Here is a 13,384-nt window from a genome sequence, read left to right on the forward strand (position 1 = left end):
AAAACATGGCCTGAAGCAGAACCAGAGAAGTCCAGTTTAATGGTGAAACCGGTGACTGAGCCAAACCAAACCTCCGAATGTTGTTTTAGTGCTTCTGCTGCTCGGTCGTTAATGACCTACTGTACGGGCCCCGCTTGTGAAGATGATGTCACAGTTTCCCTCAAAACTATGTCAGAGTTAAAACTTCAAACCCACATTTACACGAGATCCTGGATGAAAAGCATTAACAGAATATTTTAGCAGTTTATTCTCCTTATTGAAATTACTGGGAGCTTTATCAATTCTTTGTTCAAGAAATTGTGGTGGTTTATATTGTCTTCTTTATACTGAAGCCTTGAACGAAGAGAAAAAATGTGTCTCATAAATGGCAAAATGAGCTGTGATGTGATTCCCAACAATAAAATGCATTTCACCTCCTGCTGCGGCTTCCCCCTGGCCCCAGAGTGTTAAAATCCCTGTTTTAGTTATTGGCACCTCTTGAAATGGTTCGATATTCTAGACAGCTTATCCTAAGAGGTCGGACAGCCTTCCCATTCAGATTCCTCCAGGATATGTTTTTGAATGTAAGACACCAGCGATGTGAGAAAGCTGTGATAAAAGACAGCTGTGATACGGCCGCGTGAATCTGAAAGACACAAATGCGCCTCTGTTCCGTGGAAAAAGCCTTTCTTAAGTCAGGCCAAAGAATGCTAACATCTGAACCACCACCAAAACATTTCTCTTTCTATCGCTCTCAGCCAAAGCGAGGCGCACGGTTCAGATACAGGCTGAATTCAACAGCGCCTTCATTGTCGAATTGATGCCGGTGGTTATTTCGCAGACAGAAGCAGGCCGGCGAGCGAGTGACGGAGGGAAGATGAGGCAGAAACAACAGACGGGACGTAGACGCGGGCAAAAAAAAACAAAAAAAACAGGCAGAAGCAGAGACGAGGGAGCGGAATGAGCGCTGATGTCAATTGCTGAATTTACATGGAAAGAAAAACACTGAGACAAAGGGAAAAAGCATGCAAAGCAAGGCAGGAATGTTAAGTCGTCAGATGGCAGACTGTGATAGCCAAGGATAAGAGCATCCTGTAAGGCCTTCAGTATGAGACTTAAACACTCCTCTGCTGAGGCTATGTGGACTGTATCTTGACGTGGTGCCCATGTAAAGTCTGGGTGCAGAAAATGCAAATCTTTGAAGACATGTAAGCTAAAACTCCTCCACGAGAGACGATAACATACAGTAGTTCAGAGGAAACGTGAGCCGCGGCTTTCCTCACTTTCACCTCATCTGTAACTTTCACCCATCTGGACAACCTGTTGTCCACCTGAGCGAATTTATTGTCTCACAGTAGACACGTCTAAAGGTTTCCAGCACTAATGTCACTGCCCCAGACAGGAGTTCAAGACTGACGATCTGTTATAAAGCATCTATTTGAGATTTATAATGGCGAGTATCTGGGGGAATGTGACGGGAATGATGGGAGAGGTGGTTTGTTTAGCTTACAGAGAAAGCTTGATGAGGAAAATTGCATGCAAAATGTATCATTTGCATGAAAGAAAAGAATTTAAAAGACGGATGATTAGACATGCGCACATTATAATTGCTTTATCTTGCTCTGGGCTTTTTCTTTAACATGAGTTACGATTCGTTTTTGTTTACTATTCGAGTGAAAAACAGCTAAATTGCCTGCACGAGTTTTCCGGGGAGCGCGCCGGGCGACTCCGGCTTTGAATTTATGCTGAGAATAAATGAGAAACAGAGCACATAAGAGGCCTGTGGTGTGAGGTTGTTTTTTAAATAAACCCTCACTCAAACTTTGTGGTGGCACACAGCACTTTGGAGCCGTGTTAGGGATTACATCTGTCAAGCTGCAATAGTCTCTACACTCCCTCTCAGCGCAATGCTCCGTTTGGCTCTTTCTGTCAAGAGATGATGGCGCTTGAACACACACACACGCACACACACACACAAGCTCGTTCGCTGTAGTCGTATGAAACAGTGATCAAAGTTAGAAAATTCTGTAAAAGTGAGCAGTTTCATTTTTTACTAAATAAACCTGGGCACTGCCAGCTCCGAATGTCCCTGCCACTGAACGTCTCGAATGAAGTTTTTGGGGCGGGGGGGGTACCTGCCCAGCCGACCTCAGGCCGGCTGAAAAGAGCTTTCTAGGTTGACCATAAACGTATCATATAAAAGCGTCATATTATTTAGGTGTAAAATCTTAATTTTCATAGCAGCTGCAGCTGTCAAATAAATGCAGTGGAGTGAAAAGTTCAATACTATACTTCAAAATTATACCTAAGTGCTACATAGAAATCCCGCTGTGACTTGACCTGTAATACAGTCATTATTGTTATTATCCTTATTCATAAATCTAGTTTAGTGTGTTTTCTATCACAGCAGTGTGAGTATTAAACAGTGTACAAATGAGTCTGCATAACCGTTGGTTTATCTTTCTGACTTTAATCTTTGCATTTTGCGAATTATTGCATGATTTTGCATCTTTAGGGCCCAAATAAAACAATCTGTGTCAATCTGGCTGCAAGCTTTGTCTGAAGGGGTCACAACTCAAAACTTTTCATTTTCAGGACCCCTGTGATTGACCAGGCTCACTGAGTGAGACCACATGGGCTACACTTACTGCAGAGAGGAGGGCTGAGTTGTTGGTTTTGCAGCGGTTTTCAAACTGCGTTTGTTCAAAGACAAATTCATCCAAAGTGAACTGAATTGAGATTGGTCTCTACCAAACAGCGCAGCCGGCCATGTTGTGCTTCAGATCAGCTGCAGACTGTCGTGAAATGGGGGTCTGATCGCAATCATTCCGCTCCTTCACTCAGCAGGATTTCTGAAGCCATAACTTCTTTTTTGTTGGATTTTCTTTCTACAAACGCGTGCTTTTGCTCGTCCGAACCTGCCAAAATGTCCTCCTGCAGTTTGCATACTGCGGCCTCGAGACTGCTTCCTCGGAAAACACGCGCGCCCCTGCCAGCCTCGGGTCCTGCTGCGAGTCTCCGCTCGGCCTTTCGACTGTCTCGGCCCAGAGAGAGAGGGGTACCGAGGGGAGTCGGGCGCCCGCTCGCGTTTTGGAGAAGCATTCCAGGTCGTGCTTTTTCTCACAGAGCTTCCATCTTAAACATGTGGCTTACGGTGCAATTTTGTGCCTATTTAGTTTGAGTAATCTGCGAGAGATCTTGTAGATGTCAAATGAGGCCTGCGTATCATCAGTGATTTAGGTCTAGGTTATAACTAAGAGCAGATCCACAGGATAGAGGCCTGTAAATTCACACAGGCTCTGTTTTTGGCCGTCTTATCTCTCCCTACATCACTGTCAAAGCCTTTGTTTTCCTCTATACCTCTATTTTCTGCCAGATTTCTCTCTCTCTCTCTGTCAGTTACCAAACATCCATTAATCCCGTTTCATCCCTAATCATTCGTCCCTCTGTCCCTCACTAACTAGTTAACCGGAGTGTGTTGTGGATAGGGCTTCGTTTTCCAGAAACGTCTCCGGGCCTCCCTGCAAATACTTCAGTGTCACGGCGAAACATGGCCAACTTTTCCATCTGCACCTACTAAAGCATCTGAAACAGCCTCAACAAAATCGTGTTTTTATGATTACAATCTCTCATTTGCTCCAGACCTTCGGTGACGTACAACAGAAGTTACAAAACCTACTATGGTCATTTCTGCACAAGGTGATTAAAGCTGGGCCAGTTTGTGTTGAATCAGGAAGATTGTTTTGTTATTGTGGCAAGTTTTCTCTTTCTTTCATTTGCTTAATATGTTTTAGGATTTAGGGCCGATGAAACTCTGAGTTCAATTGTTAATTTTAGGATTCTTGTAAGATATGAAACAGTCATATCAATAACTTTGACCAAGAAAGGAAGCAGCAGTTTCAACAGCATCCATATCTGTGGAACCTGCATGATTCTTTAACATGCACTCATGTGAATATAATAAAGCTCATTTGAGTATAAAAACCGCTGCTCTGCGGCCCCCCAGAATCCCGCACTCTGTGTACATAGGCTGTGTACGGCCAACAACACGGGCTCATTCATACAGTGATCCAGAACACGGCCCGCTCCAGAGAAAAAAAACAGTATTGGGGAGAGTGGGAGCCACAAATCACACAAGTCATGTTTTCCTCTGTCTCTTCATATCTCCATCCCCTCCGGGCACTGTGCTGCTCTGCTTTATGTCCTAGCCCCCAAATGAAAAGGGACAGCTCCTTCATAACAATCCCCGCTCAGAATCATCAATAGATGCATCGCTGCTCGCTAGCCACATGTATAATTTTCCTTCCCCTTTCCCTTTCATATAGGAGCGAGGTATTCCTGCTGCAAATGAAAGTTTAGCCCCTGGGCAGGCATGCCAAGAGGCCGTTCCAGGTGGATCAGGAAATACTGCCGGGTTTGAATGGGGTCAGGGGTGAGGAGTTCAACTCTTTCAATAAATCACAACAAGCTGTTGTGACAGGCGTTCGCTGCAATGACTGGGAGAGAAGTGTGGGCTCGAAGAAATATGTCTTTCAAGTACAGAGACTGAGGCCTTTGACCCGATGAGTGCAACAAAATGTATATGTTTAGGTGCTTTTCACTCAGCGGCTTAACAGACAGTTAGTTATTCGGAGGGGCTGACAGGTTTATCCTCCCATTTAAGAAGAGACAGAGATGTACCAGATGACACATCACAGGCGCTCCCGACACGCTGACGTCCCACTGGCTTCATGGTTTTCATGTTTGTCTGGCTTGTATTCGGGACTGTATATATGTGAGCTACTCCAAACTGAAGAGACTTGCAAACAGTGAGAGGTGGTCAGTAAGTCAGTGTGTCGCGTCTGTTACAAACAGATGTATTTTAAAGCAGAACGGACGAAGTACTTTTACTTCAATACATTTTACGAGTATCTGCGTATTACCTGAGTGCTTGAGTGTTGTGGAAACTCAGCAGATGAATTTCCTTTTCTGTCCTACAATGCGATAGGCCATACGCTGCGTTCATCACAGCAGAAAAACCAATCACAGCGAACTGGTCCTCCTACGGTGGCAAAGATGGCTGCGCCAGATAAAGACAACGATTCTTCACCATCAGAGCACCTGTGACCTTCACATGCACGAGGCATTCCTCTTTTCCATTGATATCACCGTTTACTATCATTATTTAATTTATTTATTCATTTTCTACTCCTGTTAGTTCACATTAAAAGCATTCAACTGGTAAACCACTGGACTTTTATTGTGAAGCAGTCCCAGAAACTCAATCGAAGTGAGTTTGTAATAATTTATTTGATGGATTATGGATAAACTGTTTTTAGGTTTGTTTGGCTGGAAACAGACAGACCAGTTTCCTCTGTTGTATTTCTGACAAAGTAGCAGATCAACATCTGTTTTCTACCCCCAGAATTGTAGGACACGTAGTATTTGACTGACCTTGATGGTAGCATCAGTAACCACGAGCACTGGCAAACCTTAAGAATTATAACTTCAAAAGACCAATCAGAAAAAACAAATAAGGTGGTGGAGTGGCAAAGACCGTTTTCTGTTCAGAGACCCCGATTGGCAGGACAACATTATTTGTCAGAGCCTTCCAAAACCGTTACAAATGATCACTACAAAAATGAGTCACAACTGTTTTCTGATCTGCCGCTTCAATAGTTTAGGCACAGAAACTGTGCAGTTAATCTTAGGGGAGGATTGTGGTCATGACTAAAAGAAAACAGTCGTGAATGTTGCTAGAAAACAGGATGTGAACAGCGGTCTTCTATGTGAGCCACGTCACGTGTCCTGCTCATCCACCCTGACCTCCTGCGGTCCTTGTTTCCAGTAGAAATTAATCCTACAAGATGTAACTTTTAAAACTGAAAACCTAAAGAGAGAGCTGTAGCATAAAGGTGTCATTCAAATTTAAATCCGGGACTTAATCCAGGTTTGGCAGACGCTTCGCCCCCGCCTGCCCGCTTCCTCACCGAGCGTGTGGTAGGTCTGGTCTGGATTTTAATGGAGCTGCATGACATGTGTGTACTCATGTCAGCGACTGCCCCAAACAGTTGTAAACTGGCTGTTTATGAGGCCGAGGTGCTGTGAAGAAACACCACGTTTTTGACTTTCACACCATGTGGGGAAGGAAAAAAAAAAAGGCGAAGGAGGGCAGCGACCGCAGTGATGTAGTGCTCGGTGTGAAAACACACTGGAGGGATTCGGGCCAGGTATGTGTAAGGTTTGGCCTGGGGATTTATGAGAGAATTTGAACCTGAATGTCCCATCAATCAGTTATAACTCAAAATCTAAATATTATGCACATGGGGGTAGTTAAAGCACAGTTTGTATACAAAAGACATTAGAAAGCTATATATTTAACATATTTCCAAATTCCCTGAATTCTCTTAAGACTACTCACTAGGGTTGAAGTGATCTTACTCCACACTGAATGACAGTATATACTGCATATCATGCATTCTGCATGATTATTCCAGCTCCTTACTGAAGCTACATGGTGTTTACACTGAGGGAAATACTCCACACAGTGCAACTTAAAAAAGCGTGTTAAAATAGACAGAACACAACAAAATTACAAGAACATCTTCATCAAACTGATAACACATGTGCTACAAATGCACACATAACAGCCAAATACGCAAGTGCGCTGCAAAATACAAAACTGACTGCCCGATTCAGATATTATAGCAGATCTGCCTGCCAATTCAAACAATCCCCTGGAAACAGATCAGTTGTCGTCTGTGCTACTTGTTGTATTGTGAGTATTTGCAGCACATTTGTCTATTTGGGTGTGTTGTGTGTATTGCACGGTGATGCAAACTGATGAAGTTTTTTTTTCATTATTTGCTTGTGTTTTGTCTATTCGCATGTGTTTCTCTAAGCTGCAGAGTTCTCCCTGCCACTGTACAGCACCATTCATTCCAACGGAGATATTCTAGATGTCCTGGCCGCCCTTTCAGACACATTCCCCACCGCTCTGGCATATTTGGTATCTTTACAAACTTTGAGATCTCCCGTCGAAATAAAAACAGAGTCCTGTGGGTTTGAACAAAGTTTGGAAAACGAGTTTGTAATGATGATATGCAGGATTTTGTGACAACCAAGCATAACTTTGTAGGTTTTGCTGCTGTTTTACTTTCAGCACAGACTACCATGGTCACTAATAAAATGCAAATTCATTGTATTTGTTTTGATTATTTGACTATTTCACTGATTTATATGGGGCAATGCACCATGCATTTGTTGCACCATAAGGCTCAAATCTCATTTTTACCTGTGGAGTCTGGGTATTGGTTACCACTGAATTAAAACATGAAAGACTTATGTTTTAATTTCTTTGCTTCTCTGTTCATATTATCATTGTATTTGCAGATAACGTATGGGATTAACTGCTAAAGCTGACTCTGCACCAGGAAGCACTTAAAAATATACCACCTTTGCCAGCCATTACATCAAATTCCTTCTTTAGTATTAAATGTGGCTCTGTCAGCAGACGATGCTGGACTCACTAAGTACAGTGTATTAAATGACTAATTCCCCACTCCAGTACCGAGAGCTACCCACATACTGACAAGGCAAGGTGCTCTGTGTGAGTTATGAGTTCATGTCAACCTCTGTCATGAGCCGCAGCACACGGGCCAAGCCATCCGTTTATTGCAGCCTACCCACCGCACTAAACAGCTCACTAACCGAGGGGTATTCACTTTAGCCTGGCCATACCAACCTAAATAGCAAAAAGATCCAAAAGCAAACCTTAATTGTCTGTGAAAAGAGTCAAACATTTCAAAGTACAGTAACCGTTAGAGCCTGTCAACCACACTGGCAATTACACCACCGCAAATATTCAAATTTGTGGTTTGGGAGCGGAGTTTGAGGGGAATCATGATGTGCTAAGCAGCTTGGGGCTGAGACTGAAACATGGATGCATTCAAGTTCAGCCTGGAAAAAGACAAGAATTAGTAAGAGCCTGCAGAAACGGAGCCCTCAGCCTTCAGCGATATGTAAACACATCATTTTATTAAAGTCAAGAGTGCCAGGGCATGGCAGAGATTATAAAGGGAACACGGGTTCATATTGTATACATGGATTGGGTTACTGTACCTATGGAGCGCAGCAATAACCGCTTCCATATGCCTGTCTGAGCATATGGCGCTTTTTCAACATCATCATTTGCGCTGAGTGATGGCCGTGGTATTTCAGACAAACAGATGGGGGGAAAGACAAATTTCTAGGAGGTATTTACTTACAGTACAGCAAAGTATAGCAAGGCATGACAATACCTTAAACTCAAAGCAGGGTGAGGCAGGGCAGCGCTTTACTTGCATCGAAAAACTAGGGGAAAAAAAACCTTCACATTTCTACCCTCACGGAGACTGAGTGCTTTATGTTAAATTTTATCTAAGTTGCTCTTCTAAAAATACTGCAGGCCTGCAGAGATTCAAATCCTTCCTGACAGAGTGTAACAAAAGGCCAATTTTATCTGTCAAAAATACGAATCCTGCCAGCGGGCACACTTTGGAGTAACGCTGCTTAACAAAAATAAGCAGATCTCTGAAATCTTGCCAAATTCCAAAAACTGCCATCACAGCATTTTTATTCCCAACCTGTTGAATGTGGATGTCAGTGAATGTGGAGGCAACAGTTCTGCTACCCTACTGACCCCGTTTTTAGCCTCATTTAACAGAGAAGCTGAAGGCTGCTCCGAAAAATATGTGTGTGAAATTAAGGTTTTCTCTAATTCCATTAATCATCTACCGCCGTACTATCATCGCCCGCCACAGTCAAACAAACTACTGGGTGGTCATCGCGGGTGTGCGCTTCATAAATGTGACATTATTGTAAGCAGCTCTTATCGTCTCTTGCTCCGTCTGCTTGTGAGAGAGAGAAGGAGAGACATAGAGAAAGATGTGTGTGTTCTTCCGGGCTGACCGGTGACCACTTCTGTTTGTTTGACTGTTGCCTTCCTGACCGACCAGACCACCGCAAAAACAACAGCGAGGGCTGGGATGCGAGGCCGGTCGCAGGCCTCAGCCGGGCGAGTCTGTGCACAACCGGGATCAGAACCTGAGAGCTGGTGAGACGGTGGTTTTCTATGATTCAAGATTCTGTCGACTAATTGAATGCCTGATTTCGTCGAAAAATCTCTCCAATAGCTTCTCATAAACAAACTGCATCCTGTAATGTGTTATTCCTCTTCCAGCGTGTTTACTGACTTGGCCTCCATGTGCAAATGACTCTTGATTAATGGCACATGGTTTCAGACAAAAAAAATCTCACAGAGGGTGTTCTGTCCAACCGGGCGCAGCCCTGGCGTTCTTCGGAACAAACGCCTGAAGGTCACAGGATATCTAGACGTCCTAACTCGAAAGCGACTGGATTTGTTGTTTTATATTTTTTAGGCAAGAGAGAGAAAGATTCTTATCTGATGATGGGTCGAGACTTGCTCCACAAAGAGGAGGCACTCGTAGGAAACGAGACAAGACAGAGGGGAGAATTAGTGTGTGTGTGTGTGTGTGTGTGTGTGTGTGTGTGTGTGTGTGTGCGAGCACACGAGAAATCATTTAGGGTTAGAGAACGTTAGCTCTGGTTTGGCAGTGTGTGACTGTCGGCCATTAATGCTTTCTCCATAAACAATTTCCAAAACCTCCCCCAAAAAAATCACTAAATATTTCTTCCCCATAAACACAGAAAACAATGAAAAGCAGCACATTTGCTCATTTTTCTTCACTACCGTTTCACTGCGATCTCGCTGCTGCAGCCTCCGTTTGCCGTTCAGCTTCTTTCAATTATGATTTTCAAAACGTCTCTGCAAACATGAAGAAGCCATTCAGCTCCAGACCAAGATTGATGATCTTCTGGGAGCATTTTGCTTCGCTGCAGCGGCAACAAATACAAATAGATTTTCATTTTGAAAATCATTCATGAAGCAGGGGTTGTGTTTATGTGATGGCCTTTGCGAAGAAGTTTACAGCGTTTGCCTTAATGGATTAAAATTTGTTGCAACACACTTATTCAGATGCTTACTGTCATCAGTCCTGACAAACAAACATGAGCGAGGCTTCCATAAACACTAAATCACCAGGATACCCAAACACTTTTCCGTCATATCTTAAGTTTCTTTTGGCAAAGCGCAATCTGCATCCAACCAGGCAATTTGACAGGGAATAAATTATCGTGTATAAACTGTTTTGTTAACTTGTTGTGGCAATAAAGCTTATTACAGGGAAAAATGAAAACCCTCAGCAATTTTCCACATAGGTCAGTCAGGAATCTGCAGGCCAACTCCTGCAGGCTAATGGGATCATTACTCGGGAAGAGAAATATGCTAAATATGTGGTTGCTCTTTCAAAAAAGCACAACGCTAATTCCTCTCAATCCGATTTGAAGTGAAGTTTGGATGAGTTTCTAGCGATCTTTATTTATCTAAAGCTTGCAGCGTTGCAATTTAAGGACCCCTCACACTGGCAAAATAAACAGACAGCCATCCCGTCCTGAATGTGTCGAGACTCCGTTTTGGACGGATTCACAGAGACATGAGATGGTCACTGATAACACTGGTCTCACACCTGATAATAATGGGCTTCATTGTAGAGTGTGTGTGTGGGTGTGTGTGTGCATGCGTGCGCATATTTGTGCATGTGTGTGTGTCCCCTGACCCCTCCAGGGATAATTAAGGACACATTTTACCCAGGTCTGTCTTGGGTATAGCTTGGGGGTTGGGGAGTGTCTGTGTGAGTGTGTGTGTGTGTGTGTGTGTGTGTGGGTGGGTGCGTACTTTTGTGTGTTCACATGTGCACATGTGCATGCACCCTAATGTGCCCCATCCCGTTCCTTGTATACGCCGACCCAACCTGCCCTCCGTATGTCTAAGACTAGTGCTTCTGGGCTGATTGCCCGTATCACTTTCACTCCGCAGCACACACACACACACACACACACACACGCACACACACATAAATGCACACAGAGGCACACACCTTTTTAGCCCTTGTAAAGACACCTCCTCAGGGACACGCCGTGAAATGTACTCCTTGTTAGGGCTCAAGTGTGTATGTGCATTTTGTGTGTGTGTGTTGTGTGTGTGTCTGCTTTTCCTCAGCTGTTTCCTGCCAGCTCAGAGACCAACAGACTGTGAAGGCCTCTCTCTCTGCTTAAAGTTCGCTGCTTCTCTGCTTCTAAATGACCAAAGAATCTCTGGATGAGGACCCTTCTGACGACGTCTAAATATCTGCCTGTGAAACCGATGGCACTGACATTTGATCCTCAGAACGTATCCCATAATGAACTACATCGAACTATGGAAGAACAGATTCTCTTCTAAGTGTGTCTGCCCTTCAACTTAAAATCATCCTGAACTTTTTTAAGGCTTTTACGCTTTTTTAATGCTTTTTTCATGCTTTTTTCATGCTTAAAAGCCCACATTTATGAGTGTGATGCACGACAAGCAAAATGGACATTTTAATTTAAACGTTTAACTGTAGTACATTTCTTTAAATGAAAATTTCTGTTATAACTGCAGCATTTGTACTCTTTCACCTGCTATTCGGTGCATAATTAAAGTGACATTTTCCACATAAACACATTACTTAAAGTATTCAAATATAGTGTTATGGTTGATGTTTAGTCTTTAGATATGTGTAGCCCTTTCTGGTGTGGGAAGGGTTAAATTTTACAGCATGACATAAAAACTAACTAACTTTATCTGGACTGAACACTCAGGTGAGTCAATGATTAGAAAATAGCCTCGTCTTCTTTCTTAGGTGTGAACAATGCTTTGATTAAACAAACCAATACGACTCCCAGGTGACAAAGACCGTCTGCCTTAGATACGCATTGACACATGAATACACACACACACACACCGAGGAATGCACGGTTAAGTAGACAACTTTGTGCTGTCTTTTTGCTGTTATCTCGCCTCTTTATCCTCCCTTTTTTAAGTCTCTCTCTTACCAGGCGGGTGCTGCTTATGAGGTTGCTGCATGGTTATAGAGGAATTTTAAGTATTGGACTGACATGTCTAAAACTATGCGAAAGGGCTCCACATGTCTGTTTCTGGTCAGTCCTCAACTGATAAAAGGATGTTTTATTGAGCCTCTGCTTCAGAGAAAGACCCGACACAACTGCGTTTTATTTGGACCCCAAGCTGATAAAGCTGTAGATCAATGGTTTAGTCGAGTCTGGTTTGGTTTAGTCAGCTAAGCCACTGATCAATTGCAGGGCTGCGTATTTCCCCAACTGAATCCACAAACAATGAGAGGGGAAACAGAAAAAACGAGACTTTGTCATAAAAGCAAAGTAAAGAAGCACCCTGGGAAAGATCCTGAAAGACAGAACGTTGAATTTGTTACATCCAATGAAGAAAAAGGGGGACTGTGGAAATGTGTTTCTTCATATCTCCATTTGCATTATATATTATATTTCTGAATCTGACAGAAACTGTGTTGCCATTCTGATGAGAAAGACAAAAGTAATTAGTGAGTTCCACCTCTTTGATTAGCTGGGATTTGCGTCCTCACTTTGTTAAAGTGTCTTTGTTTTCTCTTTCCCTGCATGAGTTTGTTAAGCTGCTCAGACTAAGACGCCCTTTCAGAAGTGCTCTCCGAACAATAAGAGGAATTTAAATCATTTTGTTGCAAGGATAAAAGTAATCTGAGCGCTTAATAAAGACCTAAATGTTTTCTTTTTGTGTGTGGAGGATCACAGCAATATCATACTTTGCTTCTTTATCCCATTTCATTGCTTTATAGAGTGTATTTTACACCAACCTGCTCCAAAGGCGAAGAAGAAGCTCTTGTCGGGGTGCTCCTCGAGCAGCGCCTTGACCCGCTTCCCCATCCTCTCATTCCTTTTGTAGATGAGCTCCTGACGAAAGTAGCTGTCTATTTCCTGGGCGGTCACCTGCTCGCTGGGTGGCAGTGTCACGTTATTGAAGTTAGGGACCTAGGGTGGGAGGGGTGATGGTTCAGACAAGCCACGAAGGTGAAAAGGAGGAGAGGGAGAGCCGGTTTCTTTTGTTTCAAACTTTTTCACAGCTTTCATTCAGATTTCTCAAAAGAAACAGGAGAAATTCTAAAAACACATTAGCCAAAATTCCCTCCACTTTCTTGCCAAAATACAAAATTAACAACAAAGCCAAAAAAAAAGGAAAAAAGAATAAATGTGAGTACTGCTAGGAGGAAGAATGGCGGATAATAGAGAGAAGGTCACAGCAAGGATGATGAAGGGAAGAGCCGAGCAAAGAACAGAACAACTAAATTGGCAATAGTATAAAGAAGCTGGAAGAAGGGAGGGTGTAGGAGTTGGTGTGGGGGATGAAAGGTCAGTCAGAGGGTTAGGGGTTAAGGCAAAAGGTCAAGGGTCATGTCACCGGGACACTCCAAAAGGTCAAAGGGCCAAAATGACT

General features: G+C 43.3%; 1 protein-coding gene across 2 annotated transcripts in view; it reads right to left on the reverse strand.

Moving 5' to 3' along the window:
• Positions 1–13,384, reverse strand: part of trabd2a (TraB domain containing 2A) — a 54,575-nt gene that overhangs the window by 15,825 nt on the left and 25,366 nt on the right. For both annotated transcript variants that reach the window (XM_041960789.1, XM_041960790.1), the window contains one exon: positions 12,747–12,921. In XM_041960789.1, the coding sequence (XP_041816723.1) occupies positions 12,747–12,921 (175 nt within the window). The remainder of the gene's footprint in view (positions 1–12,746; positions 12,922–13,384) is intronic.

The sequence above is a fragment of the Chelmon rostratus genome, chromosome 19 (assembly GCF_017976325.1).
Source record: "Chelmon rostratus isolate fCheRos1 chromosome 19, fCheRos1.pri, whole genome shotgun sequence".
NCBI lineage: Eukaryota > Metazoa > Chordata > Actinopteri > Chaetodontiformes > Chaetodontidae > Chelmon > Chelmon rostratus.